Source organism: Mirounga angustirostris, unplaced genomic scaffold, assembly GCF_029215605.1.
Source record: "Mirounga angustirostris isolate CCGP_5_RB_7025 unplaced genomic scaffold, mMirAng1.0.hap1 SCAF_14, whole genome shotgun sequence".
In the NCBI taxonomy this organism is placed as follows: Eukaryota; Metazoa; Chordata; class Mammalia; order Carnivora; family Phocidae; genus Mirounga; species Mirounga angustirostris.
Window position 1 is genome coordinate 58,207,101 of NW_026991722.1, and position 15,179 is coordinate 58,222,279.

The 15,179-nt window shown below is 33.2% G+C and overlaps 1 protein-coding gene across 8 annotated transcripts in view; it reads left to right on the plus strand.

The window, feature by feature from the left end:
- ANKRD12 (ankyrin repeat domain 12) overlaps positions 1–15,179 on the plus strand; it is a 122,098-nt gene that overhangs the window by 50,929 nt on the left and 55,990 nt on the right. For 6 of the 8 annotated variants that reach the window (XM_045887035.3, XM_054510359.2, XM_064577914.1 and 3 more), the window contains 4 exons: positions 1,966–2,034; positions 6,064–6,210; positions 9,823–10,023; positions 12,967–13,109. In XM_045887035.3, coding sequence (XP_045742991.1) covers positions 1,966–2,034; positions 6,064–6,210; positions 9,823–10,023; positions 12,967–13,109 — 560 coding nt within the window. The remainder of the gene's footprint in view (positions 1–1,965; positions 2,035–6,063; positions 6,211–9,822; positions 10,024–12,966; positions 13,110–15,179) is intronic. The other 2 variants (XM_045887038.3, XM_054510362.2) reach the window with 1 other exon arrangement.

Genomic DNA, 15,179 nt, shown 5'->3' on the forward strand with positions numbered 1-15,179 from the left:
CAGAGTCCATGGTGGCAGTTGTGGAGCATGTTCACATGTTTTAAACTAAATCTTCTCTCCCATCCAGCCTTAGAAGTTCTATTTTTCCTGATGCCACTGAAGGATTTACCTTGTTTAATAGGACTCAAACAATTTTGGAGAGAGGAACTTTTTAAAAAAGAAAACAAATATAATTTCTCTGGTAACTACGTTAAAGTAGCAGATAAAATCAGTGCTTTGCTTAATAAGAATGATCACCTTTTGATGATTTTCATGGAGATTAATTATTACAAATTTTCTCTTGTTCCTCCCCCATCTATAAAGTTTTCACTTTAAAATTTTTCAAACATACAGTGCAAACCTTTTTAATCATTCTTGATTTTTTTCTCTTACTCTCTTGCAACCTAAAACAGAATATTAAAAAGATGGCTTTTAAAACACAACTATTATTTGTCTTGCCTTGCTGCAGAGAACATATCAGGGAGAGAGAATTGCTCTGCTTAGCACTCAGTGTTTTACAAAAACCTCATAGGGAGCAGTGGTTTCAGTACAGCACAGAGGGAAAAATGGGTGAGTCAAGCGACAAGATACAGAATCTCCTGAATGAAATCTTTGTAGAATAGTCATTCAAATGCACCAAATATAAACATACTTATTTGAATAAAAGCCAAAGGGTGTATGGAGTCAGGGTGGATTAATTTACTACCAAAGGAAGATTTGAATAAACTGAATAAACCACTTCCTTATATTAATGAATATAAGTTAAAGTTCAGTTTATCCATTGTGCTTTAATCTGTCACAATAATATGATCTGCTTTCAGTAATCCATTTAATTCTATTTGTTGGCACAACTTATTGGTTGCTGCTTTTTCTTTTCTTTGCAGTATATGGGGCCATTTTTGCTTGTCTTTAAATGAAATGTCAAATAGTTGTCATGGAATTTTTCTAGTTGCTAACTTAATGTGTTCAGTTTTGAAATCCAAGTATTCATTGAAAGGCTTGTCACTGAATCCATTTACCCACTTGGTTTAGAATTGGCCTAAATGTTATTTTATCAGTTATTTCTCTTTCAGTTGAGTGAGCCTTCTCATCACTAAACTTTTAGGCTTATCTTTAAAAGTTTCAAACACTGTGTTTTATTTGTTCTCTAAATTGGTTTCCTTTTTTTCCCAACACTTATTTCTTTATACCTAACTAAACTCATGAATAATATCTATAATAATGATCCCAGAAAGAAAAGTGTATGTCAATAAGTTGAGTATATGAAGATCAAAATAATATTGTGTTAAAACGGCATATTGTTTGCAAGTAAATATATCTGCTCTGGCCATACTGCCAAAAGTCAATTGGAAATATTTTTACTTGTCATAAATTGTTAGGCAGAATTCCATACTCTTATCTTAGCAGATAAACTTTGTTTTGATTTTAGGCTATTTTCTTTCTAAGAGGTCTTATGTAGAGGTCAATGTAGTAATTCATATCACTCAAAATGTGTATAATTTATAGAAAGGTCTGTGGTCTAGAATGATACTGCTGTCCAAAGTGTTCATTGTCTTCTGAGTAGTTTGACATTCATAGAACAAAAAGGGTCCTTTATTCAGGTTTTCTAAAGACAAATTCTAAACAGAAAAACAGTAATAGAGTACTGCCTCTTTATCATGTTCAGAAATTGAAAAAATACATAGCCTCAAAGGAGATATCTTTTAATAAGCAGTATCAGTAATTTCTATTATTGCAAACTGCATGGTTGACTTTCTCAACTTTAATATTACAGTTGAAGAAACTGAAATCTTAGCCAAACTGAAATCTTCAGCCAAACCTGTGTTTTAAATGTGCTTTTTGGCTTTACTTTAAAAATAATCTTTTGGAAAAACAATGATAGATCATTGACTAACTAGTGATCCTTTGAAAAATGTTGGTTTGTTGAATTCTGCATTTCCCTTCGTGTGCTTTTTTTCTTTTCTCCTGTCTCTTCTCATTCTGTAGATTCAGATCCAGGACATACAAGTGAAAATTGGGGGGAGAGACTTATATCTTCTTACAGGACATACTCAGGTAATTAGATTATCAGGGGCACCTGTTTAGCCAGTGGTTTCTTTCACATTTACAAGTAATTATTGTACTATAAATAACTTCCTTTCAAACCAGTATATAGATATCTTTGGTTAAATAAGTGAATTTACATGAGTGACACTGAATTTTCCAGTTTTTGTTTGAGGTATCTAGTGCATCATATGCCACATAGTAGTTGTATAGCACAATGTGGGGGGCACCGTTCACATAGAAAACAATATAAAAGTCAGCCCCTTGGCAGTGCAGCAATCCCTATGGAAAGATACCCAAGGTCTTTGATCTCTTTTGCTCTGTACTCCTCACAAGATATACCAAGGCTGGTCTTGATAGACAGTGTTATCTTATGCTTTAATCATGCAGTGGTTTTGTTTGTTTGTTTTTTTAATTTTTGGTTGAACTGTCTTTTAGTCTATTGACTTTGCTGCCCATGTTGAATTTAACAGTGGATTAAAACACCAGCTTTCCTGGAGAAATGCCATTACCATTAACTGGGTTGAAACAACTCTATTTGGCTATGGCACCAGGTATAATACTTCATAATTGCTCCAGATAGAAAAATACAGGAGAATATATAAAAATACCATCTAGTATGTGAAAACTAATTAGTTAAATGTTTTGATTATCCTTTTTTTTAAAAAAAAAATGGGCTTACATTTTTATCTCTTGACTTTTTTGTAATGTAAAATATTATTTAGTCCCTGGGTATCCAAGTGTCCAGCTTTCAGCATATGATATTTAGCTATAAAAACTTGAAAGAAACCTTCTGTTTTGGGTATATTTTTTATTATTTTATAAATTTGTGGGGTTTGGGTGAGGATGATATAGAACCAAATAATTATTGTTAAAATTATCCTGAAAGCTATTAATTGAACTGATAAGTCTGTAGTATTTGGTTATCAAAATTTGGGGGTGAAGGACATGTTTACAGTCAGCATTAAATTTAAAAGGCCTACACTTACTGTGGAGTTAGGTGTACTTTTCTAAAACAGGACTCCCCAGGGCCTGGGTGTACCTGAAAGAGCTATTTGGGATGAAACTATCCATGATCTGAGTATCAGTGCTGGAAATCAAAAGATACAAACACCTAACTTTTAGAGATATGTATAGATGCTTTAGAACCAGAGAGCAATGGCAGCATTTTTTCTCAGAATTGAAATATAAACATTCCAGTTGAGTTATAGCTCCATTGCTACATTGTTTCCACAATCACTGCTTTGTGGGAAAATATCATAATCTTTAGTTTCTGAGACACTGATTGGATTATGAACCTGTTCCCCAAGAAAGAAATTTTGTCTCTTCTCCTTAATATACTCTACATTTAATTGAGATGTGACAGTGTTGACCTTTCTGTTTATTCTGACAAGTCCTGAAAAGAAAGCATTAATTTTCATAATTATAAGACTGGGACATCTCTATATTTCTCAAGTTCCTCTGAACCTTGAAATAAAGAATGTTGGATTGTTCAAAATCCATTTCTCTGTTTTTCTTTAGTCTTAATTAAGTAAAGCACTTGGATTTTTCTTTCAAAATCTCTTGAGTGGCTCAGGGGAATTTCAAGTCTAAAGGAGACTGTGCTAAATGAGCACATGTGTCAGTATGTTTAAATTTTAAAATTCTGACCCATTATTTGGACAAATAAGTACATATTTCAGTTATACTTGAGAAGCACCAAATTTTCTCAAATTTATATGATATTTTATTTATGACAGACCAGGAAACAAGTTCTTCACAGAATAGATCCCAGACAAAGTTTCATTGAATGCTTTAAACTTGAAAAAGCATACTTTGGGATGTATTAATCTAACAAAATTTTGAAGAATGGTATATAGTTATCTCTAATGTAGCTACCAGCATCTGTTTTCTTACCTTCTTTTCCTATCTCATGGAAACCATGAACTCAGACAAATGACTAAGGTAACTCAAAGAAAAAAAAAGTCCAGATTGGATACTAGTATCTAATTTGAATTTTTTGCTTGAATATTTGGAATATGTACAATTATATTCTTTTCCAAAATGTAATCATTATGTCTTTGATCATTTGGCAGTTGAATGCTAAAGTGAATTTATAAGTATCTCATTTTTTCCTGTCAACTCAGTATGTATCACTTTAGAGCATATTCTTTTTAAAAGATTGCATGAAAATGCCATTAGGAAAGCAGAAAATCCATTATTTTGCAAATACAAAATTTTCCCCCAAATTTTAGAAAATATTTTAAGGATAGATTCTATGTATATTTTCCTCATTTTGTTTCCTTCAATTACTAGATTTTACTTTTTTAAAAAATTCTTTCTATAAAATTTTTACACTTAAATATTTTAATTTTAAGTAAGAAGTACGTTCATTATATTTAAGGATTTGTTATTTAGATGGAAAATCATTAAAACAACAATTACGGTTCCTCGTTAAATATGAGAGAACCAAAGCATACAGAACATTATTCGAAGAAAGTAAATGTTTCAGGAAAAAAATGGGCTCCTCTTAAAAACCTGTTAAGGACTTTTAATTAACAAATTAATACTGAAATACTCTGCTGAAACTGGATTTATACTAAATCAGGCCATTAATGATTAATTTCTCATTTCATTAATGAGAAATTTGAAAATAAAAGAATATATTAGAACTATTAAAGGCTGACTTAAGTAAATATTGAAGTTTTTGTTTTTGTTATGTAAAATACCAATACAGTGGACATTTTGGAGCTATCGAAGTTTGAGTGTGATTTGTGGGCAGCAGAATTTAAATATTCTGATCTCTTAATTTTTCTAGACCATTAGGATGCCAGCCATTGTATCCTGATTAAGTGGTGCACTGCAAGAATTACTACTTTAAGTTCTTATGCCTTAAATAATAATATTTAATAATATTTAAATAATATCAAACTATTACTGGTTTTTTGAAACTTGATAGATGCATAAATGCTTATTATCTCCTAGCGTAATCTACTCGCTGGCCCCATCTGCCTTAAAAAAAATACAATATTGACTACTGAGCCTTCCCTTCTTCCATTTTTGCTGTGTTTTACACTTATTTTTAAAATTTACTTATTTATCTTTGTAGCCTATCTTTTCAGGGACCCTCAAACCCGGATCAGTAAATCTCAGATATTTATATAGGATTTCCCAAGAAGTAGATGCCTAGACAGTTAACAAGCACACCCTCTGCATTAGCTCTCACCTGAATTATCTCCCAGAGAAGTCCTACAAGATAGATGCCTGCATCTTGTTGACTTACAGAATCCAGTTCCATCTGAAATTCCTGGGACTTGATGGGGAATGCTGGCTGTACTGCCAAAAGATTTCCCAAATAGCTCAACCTAAGAGCTGGCTTTTTGATGGATCAGAGCTCTTTGAGAAAAATTCTTAAGACATTTTGGATCTTTGCAGAATCTCTGTTAAACACCCCCACCTACCTACACACACACAGAATCTTTAATTTGCTCAGTTTTATCTTTGATTAATATTCCGTGTTCAACTATCCTGTGTCTGGAATAAAGTGATCCTTTGCTTTTTTACAATAATTACTTTGTGTGATGAGACTTGTCTTAAATACTTACCTTGTTAGAAGATTGTACAAATCATCAGTGGAATTAGGGAAGTAATTTGAAGGAACATTGCTGTAAGGACTTAGCAATAATTAAGAATAAAATTATAATGAATGAAAGAAGTTTCAAAGATAAAATACTAAGGAATGTTTGAAATACTATTGAAGAAGTTAAATTTTAAAAGAACAAATCATTAAAATACAAATTTTACTAGGAATGAATTTCCAAATGTTCTTAATTTTCAGAAAACAGTAGAATTAATAATATATTTTTTTCAAAGCATTCAGGAAGAAAACTGCATATATAATAAAGTCTAGTGCTCTTTTGTCAACATATTGCTGGTCTGTATATTACACATGTTTCTCATACACATGTATAGCATGTTTGTTTTTTTTTAAAGTTTTCCTGTGTTTTGTTTTTCAGCGCTTACATTTCTTTCAAATTCTTACATATTTATTAATAATTCCAGAGAAAGAAGGTCCAGAAAAGAAGAAAACAAAAAAGGAAGCTGGAAATAAGAAGTCCACACCAGTTAGCATTCTTTTTGGTTATCCACTCTCTGAGCGGAAGCAGATGGCACTTCTCATGCAGATGACAGCAAGAGACAACAGTCCAGGTGACATCAATTTGAGTACATGTGTATTTTTAGTTTTACTCAGACTCTCTACTCTTAACAGTTAACTACTTTAAACTTTTGATTTTACATTTTTCTTGGATTTAATAAAAATTTCTTACAACACATTTGTAATTTTACATTTATTTGCGTGATAATTGTCTATTTGTGTATCTTCCACCAGATAAGGATCTATACTAGAGCAGGGATCTTTGCACTTAGCGGACATTCAGAAAATATATGTCAACTAAAATGGGTAATTTAGAAATGGCCAGTCGACTTGAGAAATCCATTGTAGCACTGTGTGCTTTCACCTTACTAAAAAACCTTTTACCACAGTTTCTGTAAAGCTGCTTCTAGCTTTATAGTTTACTTTTAAGTTTGCTAGCACCCTGCTGATAAACTGGTAATCTTACCACATGAGTACTTCTAGAAGCAATAGTGTAATCCATGTTTTTTTGAGATCTAAATTATTTTAAAAGGAAAACATGTCTGCAGCATACTATGTAAATTTATCTTGTATTTCATTGCACATTTCCAATTAAGGTGGTGTACTACATGTATGTGGGGGGGAGTTACTCCTATACTGTGCCCTCCAAAAATAATTAGATGGGTTACAGCAGAACCAAAACAACAAGGGAACAAAACCACCCAACCCGCTAATTAATTAAAGGAGCTATGAAAAGGTAGATAAAATCCATATAGCTGGGCTGAGATGGTAATTACTATTGGGCATTGAATGCATTCTGGCAACAACACAAAAAAATTTTAAGTTGTACAGTTCTGATTGATAAAATAAATCAGTTTTGTCTAGAGAAAAAAAAATTGGCTCTGAATTCAAGGCATCTTTATATAAGATTTTGGGTAATGTAACAGACCCTGTTGAAATGCATTGAAAAGGACAGTTGACTCTAGTGAGTTTTTCTCATATTGGCTCTTTTTTTAAAAAAAACTATGACAACATGGTAAAATTCTTAGAGTTTCTTTGTATTATAGTTTCCATAAAATCATGATCTGTCTGGTATTTTTTACTAATAAACACGTTTTAGGTCTTCCTGCTTTTTTAAGTAAGAGCATGTTGTTTGGGGTTATTCTCCTACCTTTCCACTCGCAATTTCTGAAAGACTATAGCCAAATTAAAGATGTTATACATTGTTAAAACTTTAAATGTTCCTATAAATGTTTTATAGGAATGATAGAAGATTTAATAGAAGACTTTTATTTTTTTAATTTTTTAATTTTTCTGAGAGAGCAAGCATACGTGAGCCTGGGTTGGGGGGCAGGGAGCGGGGCAGAGGGAGAGAGAGAATCTTAAGCAGGCTCCACGCCCAGCAATGGGCTTGATCTCATGACCCTGAGATCATGACCTGAGCCACAAGAGTTGGACACTTAACCAACTGAGCCACACAGGCACCCCGAGAAGACTTTTGCTTTCAAAACTCATTTTCTTAATACCAGGAACCTCCATTCTTAGAATAAATTAAAAGACAAAAGGTAGGGGTGCCTGGGTGGCTTAGTCATTAAGCATCTGCCTTCGGCTCAGGTCATGATCCCAGGGTCCTGGGATCGAGCCCCGCATCGGGCTCTCTGCTCCTCGGGAAGCCTGCTTCTCCCTCTCCACTCCCCACTGCTTGTATTCCCTCTCTTGCTGTGTCTCTGTCTCTGTTAAATAAATAAATAAAATCTTAAAAAAAAAAAGACAAAAAGTTAATCTTGCCTCATCGCTAGTATTTCTTCTAGAAATTTTCTAGGCATAAACATGCAAACATATACCTTTTGTTGTAGTTTGTATTTCTTGTTTTGTGTGTGTGTGTTTTAAGTAAACTCTACCCCCAACATGGAGCTTGAACTCAACAACCCCGAGATCAAGAGTCACGTGATCCACCAGTTGAGCCACCCAGGCGCCCTGTGTTGTGTTTTTAAAATACAAATAAGATCACACTATAATGCAGTTGATTCTTTCATTTAAGGATTTTTAGCCAACTTTATTATATGTCGAACTAGAGTGGAAAGCTTTTGAAATACAGAGTTGGTTGCCAAAATATAAACATACTTGCAGTTTAGGGTTCATTATTTTATCCATTACATAATTAATTTTCCATGTTTATATTATGTTTACCCTGATTGCCGTTATGGACAATACTATTATTTTATGTATGGGAATATTACTTTGAAATGGCTAATAAAATTTTGTATGAATTAATTCCTTGCAAGTTGTATGAAATAAAAAGTATGTCATTTCGTTTTTAAGAAGTTGAACAGCTAATTTTCTTAATAAATAATTTGACTATAAAGATCATAGTAAAATTCATGGGGTACCTGGGTGGCTCAGTTGGTTAAGCATCTGACTTCAGCTCAAGTCATGATCTCGGGATCCTGGGATCAAGCCCTGTGTCAGGCTCCACACTCAGCAGGAAGCCTGCTTCTCCCTCTGCCCTTCCCCCTACTCCCCTGCTCGTGCGCTCTCTCTCTCAAATAAATAAGATCTTTAAAAAAAAAAAAAAAAAAAGGATTATAGTAAAATTCATTTATTCATTTAACAAATACTGCATGAGTACCACCATGTGCCAAGAAGTCTTCTAAACAGTTGAGAAACAGTAATGAATAAGGTAGACAACTGTCCTTGCACTTACGGAGTTGTACATTATAGAAGTACAGATAGGAAACTGTTACTGATGCAATGTACATTAAAATCCAAAATGTAAATTTTAAACTTTTTTCTTATTGAGGAAAGAATGATAGTACTTTAGTGCTCTAGTCATATCAGTTTGCAAGAAAATTACATGATGCTGGAAATTTATTTTCCATAGACTTTTTTTCTCTTAGAATAGTTGTTTCTTTTAAATAGTTGTGAATTTTCAGAATTAATTATTAACACTATACATATGTCTGGAATCCTTAACTGATTGAGAAAACTATTATGTGTTTTGTTTTCTTTTGTTTCCAGTAGTTCTGAAATTGGGACAAGAGGGAGAACTTTGGGCATCATCTTATTTAATTTTTTTGTTTTTGGTATGGAGATCAGAACAAAAAAAAGGATGAGAAGCAAAGCAAAGCAGAAAAAATTCTCTTTTATCAGCCCCCTTTTTAAAGGCCTTCCGAGGCTGTCCTTATTTCTTATACATCTTAAGCTTCATTTTTATGCTAAAATCATCCATGATCTCAATTTGCACTTAATATCAGAATAGAACTCTAATACTTTGAGTTAAAAGTATGAACTCAAGCCTTCAATGTCATTTCATCTAGGTGCTGGAATAATAGAATAACATGACATGAAAAATACATTGTTGTTTTTTTTTGTAGTTTATCAAATTACTCATTGAGCAAACACTTTTAGGGCCTATACTTGATATTTTGTTATCACTTTAAGCCAATTTTATGAATTGACAGAATAAAACATTTTTTCTAAATTTACTCATGCAATATTTGATAACCCTAAAGGAAGACCTACTCCATATATTTGGTTAAATTATTAATATATCATCTAAACCAAGTTTTGGAGTGTTAGGGTGAGAAGATATTACCCATTCCAGGAAATTGCACATTACAAACCTTTCAATGAATATAGAAAATATCAGCCTTAGAACTTTTGTTAATTTCTTTTTTTTCTTACAGATTCCACACCAAATCATCCATCACAAACAACACCAGCCCAGAAGAAAACTCCCAGTTCCTCATCTCGACAAAAAGATAAAGTTAATAAAAGAAATGAACGTGGTGAAACTCCTTTACACATGGCAGCTATTCGAGGAGATGTGAAACAAGTCAAAGAATTAATCAGTTTGGGGGCAAATGTGAATGTGAAAGATTTTGCAGGTAAGATTAGTAATTAAAGACTAACGCTCAGGAACTCAAATTTATCATCTAGACAGATTTCTTGTTAAAATATAATGTGTATTCCTGTATTCCTCTCGCTGAAACAAAAGTGTTCTAAAAGTGTACTTTTTTACTACAAAATTCTTTCAGACTGTGTACATAAAACCCTGATCCTCTGCTGAAAATTCCAAGTCAAGAACTACTCAAATTTTTAAATATTAAACTTCTATTTTAGTTGACATATTACCATAAAATTCTTTATCCAATTTAGGCTCTATTCTAGATGAATTAGAGTTATATAATGTTTTCAAAGTGTTAATTCATTCATAAGTCTTTCAAGAACATTTATTCAGTTGAGCATGAGGACTTTAACAATGGTGGTGTTTCATTTTAATTACTCAAATACATTCTTACTGTAAAGAATTCAAACAGTAAAAGCATGTAGGGAACAATATAGAGATTCCCTTTAGTTTCACATACTACAATATAGTTTCTTTTTTTGCCACAAAACTATTGTCAACAGTTTCAAGGTTATCCTTTCTGTGCATTTTTATTATATATGTAAAATGAACATTTATTCATAAATAGGCTTTTTAAAAAAATTAAGTCATCCCATCTGTATTATCAGTCTGTAGTTCTACAACCTGCCTTTTTAATCTCTTACAGACATTTCTGTTGGTACATACATGTAGTTCTATTTTTTTCATTTCAGCAGCTGCATATCATTCTGTAGTATAGATTCCATGGACAATACTTTAGTGAACACTCCTATAGAAATAAGTGTATAGGGGCACCGGGGTGGCTCATATGGTTAAGTGGTCTGCCTTTGGCTCAGGTCCTGGGATCGAGCCCCACATCATTGGGCTCCTGACTCAGCAGGGAGTCTGCTTGCTTCCCCCTCTGTCTCTCTGCCTGCTCATGCTCTCTTGTCTCTCTCTCAAATGAATACATCTTTAAAAAGAAAGAAAGAAAGAAGTGTATAGTAACAGAAGGATTTCAGAATTTCAGAATGGAACTGTTAAGGGGATACATATTTAAAATTTTTGTAAATACAGTCAAGTGGCCCCCCCCAAAAAAATCTTTTATCAATTTACACTACCATCAAGAGTATATAAAAGAGCCCTTTTCCTCACATCTTCACTGAAACTGGGTATTATCAATTTAATTATTAACAATCTGACAAATGAAAAAAAGACCTTATTTGGATTTTCTTAATCAGTAATGACAGCGAATATTTTTTCTAGTGCATACTATATATTTATGGTATATTTGTGACTTGCCAGATGGAGTCTTTTGCCCATTTTTCTTATGGCAGTATTATTAATACGTAAGAGCCCTTTGCTTAATGTAGGTTTTGATTCTCTATCAAATATGTAAATGTTTGAATTTTCATGTCAATGTTGTTTATTGTACTAAAGTTTTAATTTTTTATGTAATATCGGTTAATCTTTTTGTTCATGGATTCTTCGACTTTTTTTTAAGAAGGCCTTCTCTGTTCCTATATTATAAAACTATATCCCTTATTTTGTCATTTCCAAACTTTGTTTTTGTTTTGCTATTATATGGAGCCCTATTAGAATACACCTGGAATTTATTTCTCTATTTGGAGTGGAAAAGAGGACAATGAACAGGGTCTGCTTTAAAGAATGAAACTTAAAATGCATAACATCCATTCTAGAAGAAAACTTGGTGTTATATATCAGAAACCAAAAAGTACTTTGCTCTAACGATTCCACTTCTAAAGACTTACCTTAAATATTTAGTCATGGCTATGCATGAAGATTTAGTTGTAAGGATATTTGTTGCAGCATTGTTTTTAATATTTTAAAAATTAGAAATAATCTGAGGTGCCTGGGTGGCTCAGTTGGTTAAGCATCTGCCTGCAGGTCAGGTCATGATCCCAGGGTCCTGGGATCGATCCCCATATCAGTCTCCCTGCTCCGTGGGGAGCCTGCTTCTCCCTCCCCCACCCCCACCTCACCACTCGCCCAGCTTGTGTGCTCTCTCTCTCTCTCGAATAAATAAATAAAATCTTTAAAAAAAAATTAGAAATAATCTAAATGCCCAGTAATAGGATCTTGCTTAAATAAATTATGGTATATCAATCAGTGTTATACTGTGTTACAGAAAAGTGTAATGACATGGAAGATTATTTTCACTGCAGTAAGTAGAAGAGGGTTAAACAGCTTTCCCAGTTTCATTTTAAAATTATAAATCTAGTGGTGCCTAGGGGGCTAAGTCAGTTGAGTGTCCAGCTCCTGATCTCAGCCCAGGTCTTGATCCTCAGGATCATGAGTTCAAGCCCCGTGTTGGGCTCCACACTGGGCATGGAGCCTACCTTAAAAAAAAAAAAAAAATTATTATAAATCTAAGAGGGAGAGAAGTTAGGATTTATACTAGAGTCTTCAAATTACTACATCTGGGTGGTGGAATTATGGGTGATGCTTCTTTTCTGCTTTGTATTTTTTGTTTTCTAATTTTTCTTTCATGAACGTGTAACTTTTTTCATCACCAAAGTTACTGCAGTGGTAAATTTATATTCGTTAAAGTAGGTATTAAGTCTGGAAAAGATGAAAACCCTTAAACATGGGGGTTTTTGTTTATTGAAATCCCCTAACAAGCTTATTAATATTTTTATATCCTTCTGTTCTTTTTCCATAGTTTAGATGATTATTAAAAATTACAGCAAGTTTATATTGGATAAGCTTAAATGTTTAATATTTTGGTAAAATAATTTAGCCCCAGTGGAAATAATGTTAACATAAATGAACTGTCTGTAGAATTGGTAGTGTTCTTAGGTATTTATTTCCACTAACTTGTTCATCATTCCTTTTTCCTTCTGTGCTATGTGCATTAGAATCAGTATATCTCACATGGCTATGTATATAAAAAGTACATATTTTGAATTAGTACATATATGTTAAATTAATATTCTAACTTTAGGCTGGACACCATTGCATGAAGCTTGCAACGTTGGATATTATGATGTTGCTAAGATACTTATAGCAGCTGGAGCAGATGTTAATACACAAGGATTAGATGATGACACTCCACTCCATGATTCTGCTAGCAGTGGGCACAGAGATGTAAGTATGATAGAAAAATCAATATACATTTGCAAAATATTAATTCATCCCAGAGTCATTTATTTCACTTTTTAGTCATACCATCTCATTTCCTATTTCACTCGATGCCTGGTCAACTCATCTATGTTTTATTTTCCCTTTTTTCTGCCTTCTAATTGCTAATTCCTATCATAGTCAGATTTAGCATTATCTTTTCATAAAATCTATGTAACTTGACAGTTAAACAGGTTGGCAAAATTTTTATTGCAAGGCCTTCTACTGTCAGATAACAAGATACAGTGGTTGAAGCAGATTTTACTTAAAGTAAAAATTTTACTGAGTCCCCCTGCCTATATATTTTTTAGACTTATTAATATTTAATGATCTCTTGCTATACAACCTTCATTCCTGAATTTTAGCAGACATTATTTAATATATTCAGATGACTTGTGTATAGTACTAAAACATAATCAAATATGATTATATATGCTTACAAACTAATGGCATCTTTGAACATCATGTTTAATTTGTTTTGATATAATTTTATGAACTATGGTAGGTTTTAAATCCATTTGCATTTTCAATGTTTGACAAGTTGATATCAAAGCTAAACCCATCTTTGTTGTAATGAAGCTCATGTTTTAAGTGTGTTTAATGCTTAAATTGCATTGCAGTAATCTGCATGCAATGAGAACACATCAACCTGGGGCACTGTTAGCAGTGGTTCTAAAGCAGGATTTTGTTTTCAAATAAATAGGTTTTCTCTTTACATAGTTTTTACTTTTGTCAAAGAATATTTGGACATAGTTTAGAAAGTTAAAAAGTACTATTCGGCTTCTAAAGATAACTGTAGGCTCCCTCCCGTTCTTCCCTATTTCCCAGTATCTTTCGCCAAAAGCAATTATTGTAGGTGTTTCTTCTAGTAGTTACCTCTGTATTTCTAACAAGATGGAACTGTCTTGCTTTTTAATTTTTAGTTATTATTTATTGACCTCCTGCAAAGGATTTTATTGCTGCCCAGAGACTCACAGAATCTATAGTATCTAGTCTGTACTAGTCTATACTGTACTTTCTATAATTGTATTTTCTTTTTTGGATTTTTTATTACCTGGGTTAACACATTCTTGTTCTTTTTTTTTATTATTTAGTTTTTCCATGCATCTATTTTTGTTCTTTCCTCTCTCTGACATAACTCTAAAATGCCTCTAAGGTACAGCACATTGATCAGCTTACTGTTTTTGAGAAATACCTGTGAGATTTCTCATATCCCTGTATATAAGGTATCTTGTATCCTGATTTAATTGGGACTAGTTCCTCTCTACATCCGGTAGCATAGATGCTATCCTGGAATATTGCTTTACCGTTAATCCCATGTGGGATTCTCAGTCTCTCCATGAAATTTCCAGTTCCTGGGTGCCCATCTTAACTCTCTGAGGATATTAATTAAATGGTTTGCTCCACTTCCTGCATGGTCACAGATTTCCCCCAAATCCTTCACATTATTGCTCTGATTTGGTGTATTTCTCACATTAGAGATCTTTTGTTAACTTGCGTTCATTCATATTTGAATGAAGCTCTAAAAAGCCTGATTGACAAGATGTGTAATATCCAGAGCATGTTGGCTGGTGGGCTTCTCTGTAGTATGTCTGGTGGACAAGATGGCTGTTTTGTCAGAAGTCTCCTAAATGTCAGTATTTGTAGGTCCTTCTCTTGAGATAGTACTTTCTCCAGAAAGTAATATTCTATGACATAAGAATGTTTTCTAGCACTTTAGAAGCCAAGCATAGGTGGAGTTTTTGTTCGACAGCTGTGAGGGGAGACTATAAACTCATTCTGTCTTAGAGAAACTTTTATTCAGTCTTCCTGACTTAGGTAAAATACCATTAAGCTGTTCTCCACTGTGCTACCTAAACCCAGAAACTTAACTCTTATTTTGAGAAAAACCTCTTCTTCAAGGTAGGGGAAGGTGCATTTTCCTGGTTTTGAGGAGAGAAGAGAAGCAGTCATTACAATTAGTACTTCCCCAGGACCTCTCAAAGGCCTGGAAGTTTGAACAGTTACGTGACAATCATATGCCAGGACTATCAGTAC